General features: G+C 40.0%; 2 protein-coding genes across 10 annotated transcripts in view; one reads left to right on the top strand and one right to left on the bottom strand.

Moving 5' to 3' along the window:
- CCDC15 (coiled-coil domain containing 15) overlaps positions 1 to 10,811 on the bottom strand; it is a 98,201-nt gene extending 87,390 nt beyond the window's left edge. For 7 of the 9 annotated variants that reach the window (XM_050755669.1, XM_050755671.1, XM_050755670.1 and 4 more), the window contains exons 1-4: positions 10,561 to 10,801; positions 10,026 to 10,211; positions 5,654 to 5,803; positions 4,914 to 5,102 (exon numbers count right to left, since the gene is read on the bottom strand). In XM_050755669.1, the coding sequence (XP_050611626.1) occupies positions 4,914 to 5,102; positions 5,654 to 5,803; positions 10,026 to 10,202 (516 nt within the window). In that variant the 5' untranslated portion in view covers positions 10,203 to 10,211; positions 10,561 to 10,801. The other 2 variants (XM_050755668.1, XM_050755677.1) reach the window with 2 other exon arrangements.
- HEPACAM (hepatic and glial cell adhesion molecule) overlaps positions 1 to 21,881 on the top strand; it is a 543,784-nt gene that overhangs the window by 499,074 nt on the left and 22,829 nt on the right. The gene's annotated exons all lie outside the window — the stretch shown is intronic.

The raw sequence follows: 21,881 nt of genomic DNA, 5'->3' as shown, positions 1-21,881 counted from the left end.
CAGCAGCACATCAAAAAGCTTATCCACCAAGATCAAGGTGGCTTCTTCCCTGGGATGCAAGGCTGGCTGGTTCAACATACGCAAATCAATGAAAGTAATCAATCACATAAACAGAACCAACAATAAAAACCACATGATTATCTCAATAGATGCAGAAAAGGCCTTCAACAAAATTCAACAGACCTTCCTGCTAAAAAATCTCAATAAACTAGGTATTGATGGAATGTATCTCAAAATAATAAGAGCTATTTATGACAAACCCACAGCCAATATCATACTAAATGGGCAAAAACTGGAAGCATTCCCTTTGAAAACTGGCACAAGACAGGAATGCCCTCTCTCACCGCTCCTATTTAACATAGTGTTGGAAGTTCTGGCCAGGGCAATCAGGCAAGAGAAAGAAATAAAGAGTATTCAATTAGGAAAAGAGGAAGTCAAATTGTCCCTGTTTGCAGATGACATGACTGTATATTTAGAAAACCCTATCGTCTCAGCCCAAAATCTCCTTAAGCCGATAAGCAACTTCAGCAAAGTCTCAGGATACAAAATCAATGTGCAAAAATCACAAGCATTCCTCTACACCAATAACAGACAAACACACAGCCAAATCATGAGTGAACTCCCATTCACAATTGCTTCAAAGAGAATAAAATACCTAAGAATCCAACTTACAAGGGATGTGAAGGACCTCTTCAAGGAGAACTACAAACCACTGCTCAACAAAATAAAAGAGGACACAAACAAATAGAAGAACATTCCATGCTCATGGATAGGAAGAATCAATATCGTGAAAATGGCCATACTGCCCAAGGTAATTTATAGATTCAATGCCACCCCCATCAAGCTACCAATGACCTTCTTCACAGAATTGGAAAAAACTACTTTAAAGTTAATGTGGAACCAAAAAAGAGCCCGCATTGCCAAGACAATCCTAAGCCAAAAGAACAAAGCTGGAGACATCATGCTACATGACTTCAAACTATACTACAAGGTTACAGTAACAAAAACAGCATGGTACTGGTACCAAAACAGATATACAGATCAATGGAACAGAACAGAGGCCTCAGAAATAATACCATACATCTATAACCATCTGATCTTTGACAAATCTGACAAAAACAAGAAATGGGGAAAGGATTCCCTACTTAATAAATGCTGCTGGGAAAATGGGCTAGCCATATGTAGAAAGCTGAAACTGGATCCCTTCTTTACACCTTATACAAAATTTAATTCAAGATGGACTAAAGACTTAAATGTTAGACCTAAAACCATAAAAACCCTGGAAGAAAACCTAGGCAATACCATTCAGGACTTAGGCATGGGCAAGGACTTCATGACTGACACACCAAAAGCAATGGCAACAAAAGCCAAAATTGACAAATGGGACCTAATTAAACTAAAGAGCTTCTGCACAGCAAAAGAAACTACCATCAGAGTGAGCAGGCAGCCTACAGAATGGGAGAAAATTTTTGCAATCTACCCATCTGACAAAGGGCTAACATCCAGAATCTACAAATAACTTAAACAACTTCACAAGAAAAAAATCAAACAACCCCATCAAAAAGTGGGCAAAGGATATGAACAGACACTTCTCAAAAGAAGACATTTATGCAGCCGACACATGAAAAAATGCTCATCATCACTCGCCATCAGAGAAATGTAAATCAAAACCACAATGAGATACCATCGCACACCAGTTAGAATGGCAATCATTAAAAAGTCAGGAAACAACAGGTACTGGAGAGGATGTGGAGAAATAGGAACACTTTTACACTGTTGGTGGGACTGTAAACTAGTTCAACCATTGTGGAAGACAGTGTGGCAATTCCTCAAGGATCTAGAACTAGAAATACCATTTGACCCAGCGATCCCATTACTGGATATATACCAAAAGGATTATAAATCATGCTACTATAAAGACACATGCATGCGTATGTTTATTGCGGCACTATTCACAATAGCAAAGACTTGGAACCAACCCAAATGTTTGTCAATGATAGACTGGATTAAGAAAATGTGACACATATACACCAAGAAATACTATGTAGCCATAAAAAAGGACAAGTTCATGTCCTTTGTAGGGACATGGATGAAGCTAGAAACCATATTCTGAGTGAATCATCTCAAGGACAGAAAACCAAACACCACATATTCTCACTCATAGTTGGGAATTGAACAATGAGAACACTTGGACACAGGGCGGGGAACATCACACATTGGGGCCTGTCGTGGGCTGCAGCGGCAGGGGAGGGATAGCATTAGGAGAAATACCTAAGGTAAATGACAAGTTAATGGGTCCAGCACACCAACATGGCACATGTATACATATGTAACAAACATGTATGTTGTACACATGTACCCTAAAACTTAAAGTAAAAAAAAAAAAAAAAAAAAAGAATAGAATTCCTTGGAGAAAGAAAGGACCAGATAATATCCTTTTCTAACATTTAATAAAAGTGTAAATAAATTCAAACCTATGGAAAACTTCAAACACACACAGAAGTAATCAGAACACTACAATGAACCACCATGGAGAGATATGGATACTTCACTTTAGCATTATCAAATCCTAGCCAATCTTGTTTCATCCATAACTCCCTTCTTTACCTCATTCTTTTATCATTTAAGTATATTCCGGACATCAAACAGTTTCATGCATAAATATTTCAATATGTCAGATCAATTTTTAAAACTCTTCCAACTCCAAGATCCCATGTTTCTATAACACCAACACAAGAAAACTGAGCAGTGTACTAAACATTCAGAAAGTGAATTATGTGTACCATTTACCCAACCAGTTCTAGATAAACTAAGGGAGTTCGTGCCCGAACTGTCTCATTGCCTAGTTTTATGGTGACATCTAGTGGATTAAAACTGCAACAGACGTGGTAAGATCAAAAAGCATCTATTGTCATGGAGTCATATGGTCAAAGTTTACAGGCTCAAAGTCACTGAACATTCTTCAGTAGTTCATATCCTTTCTAGAAAAAAAAAAAATGCAGGGGTATTATAAAAACTTTTAAAAATCTTGTGACATTTGAGGTTTTTCATAACCTGATTTCCTCCTCCCTATCCAACCCCATTTTTGGTTATTCTCCATTACAAACTATCAATTAGAAAGTTTCCATCACTTATTCCCAAATACACCAAGCTCACTGCAGATTCTAGGCTTTTCGTTTGTTTGTTTTTTAAGAAAAAATTATCTTGACCAGGTGCGGTGGCTCATGCCTGTAATCCCAGCACTTTGAGAGGCCAAAGCAGGCGGATCCCTTGAGCTCAGGAATTCGAGACCAGCCTGGCCAACATGGTGAAACCCCATCTCTACTAAAAATATAAAAATTAGCCAGGCATGGTGGCAGGCATGGCAGGCACCTAATCCAGCTACTCGGGAGGCTGAGGCAGGAGAATCAGGATATTCTCTTGAACCCAGGAGGAGGAGGTTGCAGTAAGCCAAGACTGCACCACTGCACTCCAGCCTGGGCAACAGAGTGAGACTCTGTCTCTAAGAAAAACAAATTATCTTGAATTTACCAACTCAAAATGTGTAGTTCAATTCTATCTCTCCCATGAATTCTTCCCCTACTGTTTTCTTAAAATTTTCTGAACTCCCATAGCACAACTTTATTGCAAAACACAGAAAATTTCTCTATATTATTATATAATATAACGAGTGGTCTATTAGTTTTGTATTTCTACCTGAAAATATAAACCCATGGAGTGTCCTAGTTCACATTTCCTTAGTATCGCTACAATCCATAACAAATAGCATATGCAAATACTGCTGACTGATGAGTTCTATTTATGTATTACACAGGTGAAGTTAAATCATCACTACAGTGGGACTAATAGCTACAAGCACCACGAAAGCAAGGACTGTGTCTGTCTTAAGTCAATGTTCTATTTCTTGTACTTTATGCAGTGCCTGGCTCAATAAATATTTGCTAACAAATAAAAATGATTATTACAAACTGAACAATGACAAGAAAGAGTCAAATAGTTGTGGACAAAGAAAAAAATGTTAACAGTATTTCAACATGATAATGTGTGCTTCTAAAGCTTTTCCTATTTATATTAATAGCGCAATTAAATTATGACAAAATATGTTAAGCAGTAACACAGCTTTTATTTTCACATACTCATAATTTTCCACATTTTCTCTCTTCCTCTCATTATTTCTAGGAATACATCTTAAATAAGATGAAGAACAATTACTGAAGCAGAGTTGAAGACTGTATCAACTGGACAAAAGCTCAGGTATACTAAAGTGGGGGCTAAATGGACAGAGTCAAGTAATTTGAATGGATGAATCTACTCACAGTGGTTAATTTTTAAATATTGGGTATATCAAATGAGTCATTAAATAAAAATTACATTTTTCCAAAAACTCTGGATATGTTAAGAATTTACTATATTATTCTTTAACCTACAACTATAGATTCATTTATTGTGATAATCAGATTAAAAAACAATAAGAAAAATGAGACAAAAAGAAATAATAAATGAAATGCCACCTATGTGTACTGAATTTCTTTGCAACAAAGCTAAGAATTATTTCTCTCTGTATACTACAAATAGTAGCTTACCTAGAATGTAATTTCAATATAACTGGGAAAATCCATGTTCTTGACCTAAAGTGCTTTCTAATAAGTTTTGAATTCTAACACTTTGGCACCTTTCTTTAGATAATTTTAGAGTGTCTTACCAAACACAAATAGATGTATATTTAAAATTTTTAAAAAGCATTATCCCACTATTCCCCACTTTACAAAGCTAAAAAAAATAAGAGGTGATTATAAAAAGTGAAGCTGAGTGTGCTAACTCTTAATCCCTACCTCATACCCCAGATGTCGTATTTATAGTTTAGGGGATGGGGAAAATATCATAGACATAAAATAAAATGAACAGGTACTTACAGCCTGGGCTTGTTGTTGGAATAATTCGTTCTGATTCTCTTCATCCTCTATTCCATCCCCAGGCATCAGGGAAGGAGGTAACCTAGAACTTCCAATAGCAGCATTCAAATTGTTTGGAAAAACACTTGTCCTTTTGGAAGTTAAGCGTGCTGCTGAAGACTGCATGGCTACAGAGCCTTCTTTTTCTGCCTACACAAAGGAAGAAAGGGGGAGAGTAACATTCTACCCCAATCCAGGGCAATCAAATAATGCCTCTAAAGCAGTTCAAGAGATTTTAAATTGGGGTGGGGGGTAGGGGAGAGGCTTTAGCTGGCAGAGGAATGAACATTTACCAGGCACCTCCCATGTGCTAATAATTTAGGTTATCTCATCTAACTCTCACGCAGTCCTATGAGAGAAGTATCATATCCTTATTTTATGGATGAAGAAACTACAATCAGTGAAGTAAAGTAATTACCCGAAAGTCAATAGCTATTAAGTGGCAAAGCCAGAATTCAAACTCAAGTCTGAACCCAAACTTCTGACATTGCTTTTAACTACTTGGTAAAAGTAAAAAATGGAGTCAGAACACAGGAATAAAACATTATTTCTCTACAAAAAAAGTCTATTGTCCTCACTAGTTCATCAGATTATATTAGGCATGTAATCAAAGGAAAGTAATTCTGTTACTGCCTAATAGCTTATCTCATAACATACATATTTTCCATTCAGTCTTTACTCAGGCTCACTTTTGAACTTACTCTTTCATGAGACTTCTGAAGCTGCTGCTTTTTTCTCAACCTAATTTGTTGATTTACTCGGTATTTAACTTGCTTCTGAAAATGTTTCAAAGCTTCTTGTTTTCTTCTTAGCTGTTCCTTTAGTTCTTTTTCAATCAAATATGCTGATGTCTTTAAAGACGAAAGATAGAAAATGAACTTAAATGTCAGCAGTTTTGTCCATTAGGGCTGTTTTAAACACAGAACAGTCAGGATAAGGATACAATCCTGAAAAAAAGTAATTCCATTCTGTACAAAAAAATTGGAATGTATGAGTACTCAAATCAAATCTTAAATTTTTTATTGAACTGGAACTAATGATGTCTCATTAAATCTTAATGAACCAAATAAAACCTACCATATGTTACACACTTTCTAAAATGGAGTAAATAGTCAAGACACACCAGGTTACTTACCACTCAGCAAGTATGTCATGTTGTAAAATGTCTTCATATTCGGCATTATGCTCCATTTTTAACCTAGCATGCCCTTCCTTTCATCTCCACCTAGTAAAGGCTTACTCAGTTTTCACAACCATTTAATACCCACTCCCCAGTACCTTCCACAATACTTTCTTCCTCTAAACCCTCTTATGCTATAACACTTCTCATTTCACCAATGTTAACTGAGTATAGTACTTCTTGACTTCCCTACTAGATTATGAACTCTTTGAGGACAGGATATGTATTCAATTCTCCTTTATTTCCCCTACGGCATGTAGTAGAGAGCCTTGACTATAAGGGTAATCAATATATATTTATATAATTGCTGAATTCCAAAACATATTCTAAACCAGGGGTGTCCAATCTTTTGGCTTCCCTGGGCCATGTTCGAAGAACTGTCACACAAAATACATTAACACTAACAGTAGCTGATGAACTAAAACATACAAATAAACTTTAAAAATCACAAAAAAATGCATAGTGTTTTAAGAAAATTTATTAATTTACGTTGGGTCGCATTCAAAGCCATCCTGGGCCACATGTGGCCCATGGCCGCATGTTGGACAAGCTTGTTCTAAATAATCTGGAACACTTTATCCCACTTGAGTTCTTGATCTGCATTTATCTCCTCTAAGTGCTTTGAATAATAATCATCATAGTCATCATCATAACAGCACTTATCATTATTATGGATCTATTACGTGACAAGTATTTTAACTACATTGTAGCACTCTATTCTCAAAACCACCTTTGGTAGTAGGTATTCTTATCCCTTATGTTACAGATGAGGAAACTGGGGTTCAGGAAGATAAAGTAATTTTAATATAGCTAACTAGTAGCAGAACTAGAAGTTTCTGACTCCAACAATTATGTTCCTCTCTACACTGCTTTACTCTAGACTGCATATGTCTCTCTTTCACTAGGAATTTTCAAATTAAATAAAATCATCATCATATCTCCTACCTATTCCTTCTAACTCAGTGATTCTGACTTCTAACTCTGAAGGGTGCCTCTGATCATTTTACAGGCTGTCATTAAATTCTCAAAATCAAATGCATTCAAATTTCAATTTAAGTTAAAATTTCCAAGGTGTCTATCCCATAAACTATTCTAGTAGAGTGTACAACTGTCAAAGAACAATTAGGTAGAAAAATTCCAGTGGAGAGATATATACATAATGAAGCCTGAACAACTGACTCAGCTTAACTCAAGGCCCAGACAAGTTTAAGCCATTCAGCCTCTTTCTTTTACCTCCATTTTCTCTGCTCCTCTTTTACTCCACAAGATTACAAGTCAGGTCATAAAGAAACTTCCACCTGGGTTCTTAGAGTGCTCATTCTGAAGGAAGTCAGCACCATATAAAAATTCATACTACCCTGAGATTACCATGCTGTGAGGAAGCCCAAGTTAGTCAAATAGAGAAGCCCATGAGAAAAGAGAAATGTATCTAGCCAGCACCCAGACATTCTAGTTATCCTAGCCCAAGTGTCAGCTATATGAATGAGAAAGCCATCTTGGACATTACAGCCCAGCAGATGCCACATGACTGGGACAGCTTGATTATTTTCTAGCTCCAACCAATAGCTAGAAAATAGTCAAGGTGACTCAGACATGTCCAGTTATTTGAGCCCCAGCTAAGGCCCCAGATACTATGGAGCAGAGACAAGCCATTACTACTGTACCCTGCTCAAATTCCTGATACATAGTATTATTTGCTTTATACCACTAAGTTCTGGGGTGGCTGGTTACACAGCAAAAGCTAACCAGAACAAATTATAAAACAATGCAATCCCATATATGATGATAGAACAGCAGTGTCTTTTGATGCTAATTTATTAATAATTATTGGGGGGAGGTAGTCTAAAGCTATGACATTTTTAGGAATCCTGATGGCCTCCTGAAATTTTGGGGAGAAAAATGAGTAGAAGTTCCCCTTTAGAACAGAAATGATCTAAGGGCCAAGCTTTAGAAGTAACTATTCAGCATTTATTTTGAGCTGAGAGAGCTATATCCATTAATAAGGGTGGATACCCACACTAGATATGCTAAAGCTATAAGGAGTTCTATCAGATGCTTGATCAAACTCCCTTTGGCTGGAACTGATCAGAAATTTTTAAATCAGGAAAAGGAGATAAGGAGATGTGTTTATCCATGTTCCAAGACTTTAATATTTTGAGTTAATGTGTGTGAATACGATATTCAATACTTCTTAACATAGAAAAAGTTTGATACACTACTGATATTATACAGATATAACTTGAGCAATTAAAAAGGTGTCAACAACTTAAATACCAAAATATCTTTATACCAAATCTTATCGAGACTTGTGGGGTGTTTCTTGCATTCATCCCTTCTCATTCCACTTTTTTTTTTTCCAGAGATGGGGTCTCATTCTGTTTCCCAGGCTAGAGTGCAGTAGCATGATCATAGCTCACTGCAGCCTAAAACTCGTGGCTCAAGCACTTCAACCATCCTTTTTCAAGGCTTTTCTTCTCTATTTCTTACCCCTAACAAAGTTTTGATGCTATACTCCATGCGTAAATTGTTATAATTATATTCTAATTTATCCCCAGGATCCAATCACTCCCTATCCTTCAAAACCTTTGAAGCAATTAATCTAATCAAAACACTGGTTGATCATGACATTCACCTGTAAATATTTTAAAAAGTCAATTCCTTCTCCAAAATTTCCTATGGTACTCCACCATCCCTATTTTCCATAATCCTGTCAATGACCATTCTCCTACTAAACTTTCCACTCCAATCGATCTAATCTACCCTTAGAATCCTCAACCTTGCTTACTTTTTACTCTCCTCATTCTCCTTAATAGGAGAATCTTTCCCTTCCCTTCTCCGATCAAATTATTCATTACACTTTCCTGGGTCACATCAACCCAATGTCATAGCTTCTTGATTAAGCATTATATTCTTAGAACTTGTATAGATATACCACCTAGACTCTTAAAATCCTTTTTGGAAATAGGCAGGGTAGAAATAAATCAATGAATATACATACATATGTGCAAACATAAATAAAATGAATGAATATAGTATATTGCATTGCTTTAACATTTAAACATGTCTCATTTCTCCTCTGAGATCAAGTACACTGAGGGAACATACCTTATCCTTTTTTCATCCATGTTCAGCACCTTGTCTACACATACAGATGACATTTTGTGCCTTTCATAAATATTTCATGAGTGTCTATATTAGGCAGTATTTAAGATAAAAGTGGGAATGTGATGATAAATGAGATTTGTTCTCTATGCTCAAGGAGCTCACACTGCATAAGGAAAAGATATATAAACAATCTACTATAACACAATGTGGTAAGTGCCAAGTTAAATTTGAACAAATAGCTATGGGGCACAGTCTGGTGAAAGACCATCAGAAACCGTGGAATTTCTAGTTAGACTTTTTCAGATTACCAAAGTTCATCTCTTTCTCCTTTATTCTATTACTCCATTTTGCCTGAATCCTCATTAGAAAATTTATCATAAACCTTAAGCAACCAATTAATGTTACTTAAAGTATGCCAACTATCATCCATACTAAGTTGCAGTGTCTGGAAGATGTAGATAGTGCCTATGTCTTGGGCAGAGCAAGCAATCAAGAGTCTGACGTAAACTGATATACAGATATATATCTATATAACCTGTTCCATGTAGATTATGTTCTATATATTATAGTAGGTGAGTAATAAGCATTTGATTATGCCAACTAAAGCTGCAGTCAAGTTTTGGCAAATACTTGTTTGTTCTATAATCCTGATGCAAGAACATAAACTATTTATGGCAGAATAGAAACAGCATCCTCGGACTGTTCATCTTTAAGCACCCAGGATTAGAGAAGACTAATAAAAACGGTGGTGGGGAACCCCACCATATTTGGATCAAACTGACACTCACATATGCTGGGATTTCCGAGCTACCTGGTGAGGCAGGTTCCACCCATGCCCCAACTGGTACTATAGCCTGGTTCCTCTCAGCCAGCACTGCCAACACGTCCTTGCTCTTCAGGGGGTTTAAAGCCAGGGGCAACCTTGTGGTATTTCGAGGTTTCTTTGGGGCCATACTTCCCAGCATCTGTGACTCCTGGTTAGGAGAAAGAAAAAGCTTAAAATCTTCAAACGACTGCATTAAAAGTTCAACCTCCTAACACATGAGCCACAGGCCCATGAAAAGGAGAGAAGCCCTGGAGGCAGAAGCCTGGCACGGAGTGGAAACACAAGTATTCTAGAGAAAAAGGAAGAAAAGAAGGGAAGAGAAATGAGCATAAAGAGGCAAGGAAAGGTTTTTAAGTTGCCTTCTAGAAGAAATGGCGATGAGAGGGAAGAGAAAGGATGGGAATGACAGAACGATGACTGTGCCCCGCTGTGGGCGCAGCGAGGCGGGAAGGGAGGAATGACAGCAGCAGACCGGAGAAAGAGGGAGGGGCGGGGACCTGTGTCTGCAGCTGAGAGTCCCAATAATCGGTATCCGGTTATGGGAAGACGCGCTGAACGGCTGGGAGCCTCGGGCCAGATAAAAGTCTGCTTCTGAGGCCCCGAGGTCCACTCCGGCTGAGATGGCACTGGCCGGGAATCGGCCCGCAATTCGCCACAGACTCAGTCTACTCGGTGTACTAAGGTAACCGCCTCAAGTAAACCGCCACTTTGGGGCGGGCTGCTCCGTCCCGCCCCTCCGTAGCCTTATGCCCGCCCCTTCCGGACTCCGCGTCCCCTCCCGGAGCTGGGAAGGCGTGAGAGGTGGGGTTTTGAGAGTCCGTGGTATCTCCACTTCCTCTTCCTGCCCGGCTGAGGGGGCGGGAACGTCTGGGTATGCGCGGTAGCTAGGTAATGCGCCATCTGAGGCGTGGTGGGAATGTAGTTGCTGGACCACCGCCGAGACCTCCTAAATCCCTCCGGAAAGGGATGCGTTGGGCCTGTGATCTGGCAGACTGGGCGGGCCAGGGGTCCCAGTAGAGGGAACCACGGGAAAAGAATGAAAGAGGGAGGCGAGCCTGGCACGGCTTCCTGGGGAGACAAATTAAGCTAACAAATTTTTCGCATCCTCTGTGCAGCTCATTTTACAACGCTGTTTCGTACGTGTTATTGTATTTGGACATCACAGCCTCTTGAGTGGTCTCCCTCTCTGCTGCAAGCTCTGCTGTAATCCAGAGACACTCGACTATCTCTGTAGGGTAATTTATTCATTCAGTTAACATACATTACTACGAGCTTTTTATATACCAGTGCTGTTCCAAGCACCGGAGATACGTAGCTATGAACGAAACAAATATCCCTGCTCAGGGAATTCACAATAGAGTGAGGGGAAATAAACGAATAAACAATGAGTAAGTAAATGTCTGTGATGTGGAGTAAAAGCAAAGAACGCGGAGAGGGAGTGTGGCGGGCAGGGTGGGAATGGGAAGGATGAAATATTAGAATGTCCAGAGAAAGCTGCACTGCGATACTTTTCAGCAAAGACTTAAATGAGATAATAGAAGAGGCCACTGTGCTCTTCAACGGAGGCTTTTAGAATTTAAAAAAAAAAAAAAAAATTCCGAAGAGTGGTGGGCTGCAAATACAAATTTAAGAGTTGTTAGCCTGTAGATTGAAAGCCATGAGACTGGATGGACTCATCAAGGGGTTGAATAGAGACAGATGAAAGAATAAATCCTAAAACAGCCCCAGGGTATTTCAGTATTACAGAGGCTGAGAAAAAGAGGAGGAGAATGCTAAGAGATTGAGAAGGATTAATCAGTAAACCAAGGAAGAAAACCACAAGGGTGTGATACCTTGAAAGCCAGGTGAAAAAGAAATGTTCCATTGAGGGCAGACCATCTGTGTTAAATCCTGCTGACAGATCAAATAAGGTAAGGACTGAAAATTGACTATTGGATTTGACCATGTGGAAGTCATTGATAACTTTTAAAAGAGCAGTGTCTTTAGAGCAGTTGGAGAGCAAAAGCCTGATGGGCTAGGCAAGAAAGAGTAGGAGAAGGAATTGGAGACAGCAATTTTAGACAATTCTTTCCATCATGAGTTTAAAGATGACCTCATAAGAGACCCTGAGCCAGACCGCCCAACCAGAAACTTTGTGAGATAATGTTTGTTGTATTAAGATGCTAAATTTGAGGGTCATTTGTTATACAATGAGAAGTAGAAGGTAAGGGACAGTGAAAAGTTGGTAGAGTCAAGAAGTTGTAGGTCCCTGTGGTGGTCTAAGGTTTGTTAGAACAGGATACTCAAAAGAATGTGCTAAGATAAGAGGTGGTGGTCTGAGAGTAGGATGCTTGTGGTCTGAGAGTAGGATGCTTGGAGCTGAGTGTATGGAGAGGCTGTGCTTATTGGTGCTGTCAAAGTCTATGGTATGACCAAACAAGGGAAAGCTAAGGTAGGTTAAAGAACAAGATCACTGGAGAAGGGATAGAAACCGAGCACCAGAGCATTGATTGGATGATCCATGAGGATACCGAAATCACCAAAAAATATAACAAGAATGATGTTGGAGAGAGCCAGAAGCAACAATCTTGAAAAGGCTTGGAGGTTGGTGGATAAGTATAACTTGGAAACCCAAGCATGGTATAGTCTGGTGACATGAGATTCAAAGTTGTAGGTGAGGTTAAGAAAAAGGGAGGAGGTGGTTTAGCAATAGCACTGAGTAACTGCATAGCAAGAAGGAAACCCATCCCACCTCCACCCAGAGGGGCAAGGAACAAAAAACAGCTACTATTAGGTGAGTGCAAAAGTAATTATGGTTTTTGCATTGTTGGAATTTGCCATTTCGTGTTGGAATACATGCTTGAATAAATGTGGTTATGTTATACATCAGTTTAATGGGCATTTCTCACTTTTTTTTTTGCTAATAACTTATTTCTTGCTGTTTATGTTTATTTTAGACTATGGAAATTATGTTAGACAAAAAAACAAATGCAAGCAGTTTTCTTATTCGAGTTCAAAATGGGCTGTAAAGCAGCAGAGACAACTTGCAACATCAAGAATGCATTTGGCCCAGGAACTGCTAGCGAACATACAGTGCAGTGGTGGTTCAAGAAGTTTTGCAAAGGATGGCCAGGTGTGGCAGCTCACACCTGCAATCCCAGCACTTTGGGAGGCCAAGGCATCCAGATCACTTGAGGTCAGGAGTTTGAGACCAGCCAGGCCAACATGATGAAACCCCTTCTCTACTAAAAATACAAAAATTAGTTGGGCATGGTGGCACATACCTGTAATCCCAGCTACTCAGGAGGCTGAGGTGGGAGAATCGCTTGAACCTGGGAGGCAGAGGTTGCAGTGAGCAGAGATCATGCCACTGTACTCCAGTGACAGAACAAGACTCTGTCTCAATTTTAAAAGAAAGAAAGAAAGTTTTGCAAAGGAAATGAGAGTCTTGAAGATCATGAGCATAGTGTCTGGCCATCGGAAGTTGACAATGACCAATTGAGAGCAATCATTGAAGCTGATCCTCTCCTAGCTACAGGAGAAGTTGCCGAAGAACTCAATGTTGACCATTCTATGGCCACTTGGCATTTGAAGCAAATTGGAAAGGTGAAAAAGCTCGATAAGCGGGTGCCTCATGAGCCAACTGAAAATCAAAAAATTATCATTTTGAAGTGTTGTCTTCTCTTGTTCTACACAACAATGAAACATTTCTCCACTTGGATTGAGACGTGCTATGAAAAGTAGATTTTATACAAAGCTGGCAACATCCAGCTCAATGGTTGGGCCCAGAAGAAGCTCCACAGCACTTCCCAGAGCACCAAAACAAGTCATGGTCACCGTTTGGTGGTCTGCGGCCCGTCTGATCCATTGTGGCTTTCTGAATCCTGGTGAAACCATCACATCTGAGAAGTATGCTTAGCAAATCAATGAGGCACTGAAAAGTGCAACACCTGCAGCTGACAGTGGTCAACAGAAAGGACCCAGTTCTTCTCCACAACAACAACAATGCCTGAGTACTTGTCGCACAACCAACCCTTCAAAAGTTGAACAAATTGGTCTATGAAATTTTGCCTCATCCGCCATATTCATCTGACCTGTGGCCAAACCAGCTACCACTTCTTCAAGCATCTCAACAACTTTTTGCAGGGAAAACACTTCTACAACCAGCAGGATGCAGAAAATGCTTTTTAAGAGTTCAGCGAATCCCGAAGCACAGCTTCTTACACTACAGGAATAAACGAACTTATTTCCTATTGGCAAAAAGGTGCTGATTGTAATGGTTCTATTTTGATTAATAAAAATGTGTTTGAGCCTAGTTATAATCACTTAAAATTCATGGTCCAAAACCGCAATTACTTTTTTTTTTTTATTATTATACTTTAAGTTCTGGGATACACGTGCAGAACATGCAGGTTTGTTACATAGGTATACACGTGCCACAGTGGTTTGCTGCAACCATCAACCCATCATCAGTCTATTTTGTTAATCTTTTCAAAAAACCAGATCCTGGATTCATGGATTTTTTGAAGGGTTTTTCGTGTCTCTATCCCCTTCAGTTCGGCTCTGATCTTAGTTATTTCTTGTCTTCTGATATTTGCTCTTGCTTCTCTAGCTCTTTTCATTGTGATGTTAGGGTGTCGATTTTACATCTTTCCCGCTTTCTCCTGTGGGCATTTAAGTGCTATAAATTTCCCTCTAAACACTGCTTTAGCTGTGTCCCAGAGATTCTGGTACATTGTGTCTTTGTTCTCATTGGTTTCAAATAACTTATTTCTGTCTTAATTTCATTGTTTACCCAGTAGTCATTCAGGAGCAGGTTGTTCAGTTTCCATGTAGTTGTGTGGTTTTGAGTGAATTTCTTAATCCTGAGTTCTAATTTGATTGCACTGTGGTCTGAAAGACTGTTATAATGTCCGTTCTTTTGCATTTGCTGAGGAGTGTTTTACGACCAATTATGTGGTCAATTTTAGAGTAAGTGCAATGTGGTGCTAAGAAGAAGGTATATTCTGTTGATTTGGGGTGGAGAGTTCTGTAGATATCTGTTAAGTGTGCTTGATCCAGAGCTGAGTTAAAGTCCTGAATATCCTTGTTAATTTTCTGTCTCATTGATCTAATATTGATAGTGGAGTGTTAAAGTCTCCGACTATTATTGTGTGGGAGTCTAAGTCTCTTTGTAGGTCTCTAAGAACTTGCTTTATGAATCTAGGTGCTCCTGTATTGGGTGCATATATATTTAGGATAGTTAGCTCTTTTTGGTGCATTGATCCCTTTACCATTATGTAATACCCTTGTCTCTTTTTATCTTTGTTGGTTTAAAGTCTGTTTTATCAGAGACTAGGATTGCAACTCCTGCTTTTTTTTTTGCTTTACCATTTGCTTGGTAAATATTCTCCTGTTCCTTTATTTTGAGCCTATGTGTGTCTTTGCACATGAGATGGGTCTCCTGAGTACAGCACACTGATGGGTCTTGACTCTTTATCCAATTTGCCAGTCTGTGTCTTTCAATTGGGGCATTTAGCCCATTTACATTTAAGGTTAATATTGTTATGTGTGAATTTGATCCTGTCATTATGATGCTAGCTGGTTATTTTGCCCGTTAGTTGATGCAGTTTCTTCATAGTGTTTATGGTCTTTACAATTTGGTATGTTTTTGCAGTGGCTAGTACCAAAACCCCACTTACTTTTGCACCAACCTAATACTTGAGAAGGCAACAGAGAGGTTGAATTGCACACCTCCATACACAGACACATACATGCACACCAACACTTGGGAAGAAGTGTTGTTAGGTATCTCCTTGCTTTCTTCAACTCTCCACCTCAAGGTCTGTGCCTCCCACTAGCAACTGGGCCAGTGGTTTCATAATCTACATTCTTCTTTTTTGAGACAGAGTCTTGCTCTGTCACCCAGGCTGGAGTGCAGTGGCACTATCTTGGCTCACTGCAACCTCCACCTTCTGAGTTCAAGTGATTCTCCTGCCTCAGCCTCTCCAGTAGCTGGGATTACAGGCACCCGCCACCATGCCCAGCTAATTTTTGTATTTTTAGTAGAGACGGGGGTTTCACCATGTTGGCCAGGCTGGTCTTGAACTCCTGACCTCAGGTGATCTGCCTACCTTGGCCTCCTAAAGTGCTAGGATTACAACTGTGAGACACCACACCCAGTCAAAAATCTACATTCTTGATATGTCCAGAGAATTCACATCTAAGGCCCTGTTCCCCTTTTCTGACCTCTTCAGGAATGCTTATATTCTATATAACCAGAGTTGGTTTCTCATCAAGGAAACTGCTTAGAAATGTCTATCTTCCTCAGGAACTTAAAAGAATGGATGCTGCTGGCACCCAAGTGTTGAGGCCCTGCTCCAGAGCACTCCTCATCAGAGTTGGATATAATCCCTTTTCTGTGTCTGGGGGATCCCTGGACATGTCCGCACAAAGCCCCGAGTCATTGGGTCCTTGGCAGCGGTCCACCCCATACAGAACCGATTGTTTCATGAGCATGAGGGAGCAGTTTGCATTTTTGGTCACTACTTTCCTATTTGTTGCTGGCTGACCCACACCTGTAACAAATTAGAAAACTTGGTCACATGTCAGTTCTCAGGGCATAGCCTAAGGAGAACATCTATAGAAGTGAGAAACCTGCCTATCTCTACTCTCAGGGGAACTGGATTTTGGGGAATGAAGCCTCAGGCAGCTGAGTCATGCCCACTTTCAGCCCCTCTCCCAAGTTTCAGCAGGGTGTTCTAGGGCTAACTGATATTCTGGGCTATTTCCTGAAAATGGACCATAGCACTGTCCTTTTTCTTCCTCCTCCTTATTCACCTCTCAAAATAACCTTTTTAACTAGGATAACTAGAGGAGTCCTTCTGCTTGCCTGTGCAGACCAGGTCTCTGCAGTAGCATTTCACTGTAAATGGCACCAATAGCAGATTGCTCCAGTTAAGCCCAGTTTTCTCAACAGCATCTGCTGTATACTTTTTGCAAAAGATTCTCTAATTTTACCACGGATGCAGAAGTCTTTTTCTCCTTACTCTTGGTGTGTGATTAAAAGAAAATTAACAGGGATTTCAGCATCTCTCTATATTGCCAAATATTCATCTAGGATAGTTGAGAGATGCACTATCCAGATCTTCCAAGGAAGGGCTTGTTGGCTGTCTGCTCCCTCTGTGACAGAGCAAGACTCTATCAGAAATAAATAAATAAATAAATAAATAAATAAATAAATAAATCCTTCTTTCTATTCCCTGTTGACACTGTTGAGCCTCTGAATTACCTCAATGCTACCCCATCTCTAGTCTTTCTAAATACATGAGCCAATAAAGTTATTTATTATTAATGCAAATTTGCATTAGGTTTTATATGATTTGTAACGTAGACCATAAACGAGCTCTGAGATGAGTCCATTGGTAAATATTGGAGACTAAAAGAGACAAGCAGAATGAATCAGAGCTACCTACAAAAACTGGTTCCTGGAGTGGCCTCAAAACTGAGCCCTCCAATTCCAGATCCAGGTCTTATGTATTCATGCAATATGCCTCTTGTCTGATGGTACTTCACTGGGATATCTATTCTTAAAAGCCAAAGAAGCTTGACTAAGGTAGGAGACTTTTCCTTTTTTTTTTTGAGACAAATTCTCTGTCGCCCAGGTTGAAGTGCAGTGATGCAACCTTGGCTCACTGCAACCTCTGCCTCCAACTTCAAGAGATTCTCCCGCCTCAGCCTCCCGAGTAGCTGGGATTACAGGTGTGTGCCATCATGCCCAGCTAATTTTTTGTGTTAAGTAGAGTCAGGGTTTCGCCATGTTGGTCAGGAGAGACTTTTCCTTTGAAGCTAGTTTTAGCCAACATTATTTTATCTATCCTTGTTACTTACATTATTCACTCTATGCTTGACTTTAAAAAAAAAAAAAATCTCTTGAAGTATAAAAGTTCTAGTCATTAAAGATACTTTAAAAATAGGTTGCAGGGCTGGGCATGGTGGCTCATGCCTGTAATCCCAGCACTTTGGGAGGCCAAGGTGGGCGGGTCACAAGGTCAGGAGATTGAGATCATCCTGGCTAACATGGTGAAACCCCGTCTCTACTAAAAATACAAAAAATTAGCTTGGGCATGGTGGCGGGCGCCTGTAGACCCAGCTACTCAGGAGGCTGAGGCAGGAGAATGGCGTGAACCCGGAGGCGGAGCTTGCAGTGAGCTGAGACTGCGCCACTGCATTCCAGAGTGAGATTCCGTGTCAAAAAAAAAATAGCTTGCCGGCTCTAACAGCAATTTTTGAAAAGGAATTTTAAAAATGTAACCCCTAAAAGGTGTAAGACATGAGGCCTTAAAAGAGAAAATAAGAGGAAAAAGTTCTGGAGAAGATAGTGTGATGGCTGCACAGCAGTGTGAACGTACTAAATCCCACTAAAATGTATACCTTAAAAAGTTAAAATGATAAACTGTATATTTTGTATATTTTACCACAATAAAAATAAATGAAAATAGAATTTTATTTTTTAAAAAAAGCAGTAAGGCTCTCTAGATAACTATTTGGAGAAAGCCAGGTTATTCATTTGTGTGTGTTCTGCTGTAATTGTTTAAATTATCTACTATTAAGAGTCACATTTTCTATATCCCAAATCTTTGGGGATAGCATATTACAGTGGAGAAAGGGGTTTTAAAGACCAACTTGGGCTTATGCTCCAGTTCTGCAATTCACTGTCTGTGGTCAAGTCACATTATCTGAGTCTTTATTTCTAGATATGTAACATATGTAATATTAATTGACCCTTCAGGGTTTGTGTTTTGTGAGAAGTAATGTTACACATGTAAAATATATCAGACATCATAGACTTTCAGTGAATGCTTGCTAATATATCTTTTAGGAAGCAAGATAGAAGTCATAAAACCTTAGAAGATTTTGATTTGTCTTCCCAGCATCTCTTCTCCCACTTTTTCTAGCAATGGCCCCACCTGTGACTGTGGGGTTAAGTACATGGCCCAGCCTGGGATAGTGTTCTAGTCTCCTTGCTACAGTGATTGATCCAGAGCTGTGCATGTGACATAAGCCACAGCCTTTTGCCAAGATTATTTTTCAACTAGCTCCATCAAGAGTCTTCTTCTCCTGCCTGCATGACAAGCTGCACTGTCCAATATGTTAACCACTAGATACGTGTGTTAATTACAATTAAATGGAATTTATAATGTATTTCCTCAGTCCCACTAGCCACATGGGCTAATTAATGGCTACTATATTTGGCAGTACAGATACAGCATACTGCCTTATTTCCAATTATTCCTGCTCCCTGAAAAATTTTCTTACATAATGCAAGAAATTCTTCCCTGTTTGTTTCAGATAGCTCCAGTTGAACTTCAGGCACTTACAACCAGATGATCTTGACAAATCACATTCCTTAGTTTGCTGGGCAACAAACCAGATGCAGAATCTTGGAGGCCTGACTTTGGCAAGAATCTTTAAACTAGACAAAGCCAAATCCTGTAAGTACTGCAACAAGGGGAAAAATTGGGGGCTGTCTTCAAGCCACCTCTGCTAACAACTTAGCTAGGGCCTTCTTTGAAGAAATGTGGTTCCTCCCCATGTTGAATCCTGTGTATCACAAATCTATCTTCTTAGTGTCCCTGGCCTAACCAGTGGGGGCTCTGTTTCCCTTGCTGACTAAGCTTTGTTTTTGACGGTCCTGTCACCTGCCTGATCCCTTTTCTCACATCTTGTTTCAGAACTCTCCTTTCCCTACTTAGTTTTTACTTCTGGGCCTGACTGAAGGCAACCTCTTTCAGGGGTACAGCATTATGAACACTAGATAGGAAGCACAGCTCAGTCTAGGCTGTGCCAACTTGTAAAATGTAAAGGCAACCTCTTTCAGGCATACAGCATTATGAACACTAGACAGGAAGCACAGTTAAGTCTAGGCTGTGCCAACTTGTAAAATGTGTGACTTGGAGCAGGTTATTTAACCTCTCTAAGCTTCACGATCCTCCTGGAAAAAATGAAGAAAAAAAAAAATCCCACTGCATAGTGTTGTTAGAAGGTTAAATAAAAAATACTCTAAAAGATAATTTGTAAAGAGTAATGCAAATATTTTATCAATTATACTTGCTTATAGATGTAGGCGCAGCCTTCCCGGCTATAATATATTTCAGCTCCTAGACAGGGATCCAGGGATCCTGTCGTCTATTACTTTTGAATGTGCCGCCTTCCTCCTCTTCCACATCCCACCACTCTTATTAATGTTTGGAACATAGAGTGTTCTTCACACAGTAGGCAATTATCAGATGCTAGCCAGCTGATTCCCATTTCTGAGCCCCCCTCTTTGGTAGGAGGGTGAACAACGGCAGAGTGTGGCGAATCCTTCCCCTGACACGGTTGGTGGGTCGACACCATCTGAGGATCTAGGAGAAGGGAAACAATGAAGCCTTTCATGAGTTGGGGTGTAATTTGTGGCTTCCCCATGATTTTTCAACCTGTTTGTATTTGAGCACTGAAGCTTTACAAGAACAGATCTCCAGAGACATTCTCCAGAATGTCCTTGCTGCATCTTAAGTAGGTCAGCAAAAGCTGGATCTTTCCAGCCCTTTAATGCCAATTAATTTCTCCTCTTTGTTCCTCTGGAGAGTGGCTGAATAGAGCACGTTTAGCAACCATGGACACAAGCCTGAGTCCCTCTCAGTTTCTGAGGGGGCCGGAATTCTATTCAAAAATCAAATATTTACTCTCAGTATAAAAGACTTTGATGTTCTCCTGTTTTCAGTAGAGAAATGGGAGCACCTCCTTGCTGCCCTTCCAAAATTTACCCAGGACCCCATGCCACCCCCGGGATCATGTATTTCTCCCAACAAACTCCACATCTTGTGGAGACACCATATCTCTGCAGAACCCTTTTCATCTGAGTAACTCTTCATGTTTACAGAAATCTGCAGCCAGCAAAACCAATGTTCAGGATGAAGGTGCCTTTTGACTCCATTTCTACTTTCTATTTGATATTTTTCAGAGGCCCCCAGAGTAGGACCACCTAGGAGAACTTTAGAAAGAAAACGAATAGAAAAAAAAGGTTCTTGGAGGGGGGCCATTCCTCACTGTCCAGGCATACAGAAAGCTTGTTTTGTTCCGAAGGGAGCTGGCTAATCTGTCTCTTATTCAGAGGTTGCTGTAGGAGCTGGGGCCTGCCTCCTCTCAACACAAAGCCTCATACAAACTCGTTGTTTCCCAGGCAATGTGCTGCAGCTCTACAAATTCTCTGACTGGTGTTTGCCTCCCGAGTCCTCTGTCCTTTAGGAGAAATCAAACTTATGGTAGAGACAACACCAGTACCATTTGCATATAGATTTATACAACAAAAAATAAAAATGAAAATACCTTCATCACTAGGCCAGGCGTGGTGGCTCACACCTATAATCCCAGCACTTTGGGAGGCCCAGGTGGGTGGATCATGAGGTCAGGAGTTCAAGACCAGCCTGGCCAAGATGGTGAAACCTCATCTCTACTAAAAATATGAAAAAAATTGGCCAGGCGTGATGGCGGGCACCTGTAGTCCCGGCTACTCAGGAGGCTGAGGCAGATAAGTGCTCGAACCTGGGAGGCGGAGGCTACAGTGAGCAGAGATCATGCCACTGCATTCATTCCAGCCTGGGTGACAGAGCAAGACTCTATCTCAAAAAAAAAAAAAGAAAAGAAAAAGAAAATACCTTCACCAATACCAGCAGGTCCAAGGAGTGGGGAGAGAGGGCTGATTCATATCCAGAGCTTAGTCAGGGAGTAGGTCCTGGACAGTAAAAGCTTATACCAGGAGGAGGACTTCCTACTGGTGCATTAGGGGTTGGTCAAAACCTTTTTTGGTGATCAGTCT

The sequence above is a fragment of the Macaca thibetana genome, chromosome 14, assembly GCF_024542745.1.
Source record: "Macaca thibetana thibetana isolate TM-01 chromosome 14, ASM2454274v1, whole genome shotgun sequence".
Lineage (NCBI taxonomy): Eukaryota > Metazoa > Chordata > Mammalia > Primates > Cercopithecidae > Macaca > Macaca thibetana.
Note: the sequence above shows the minus strand (reverse complement) of the source record. Positions and strands in the feature narration are given on the sequence as shown.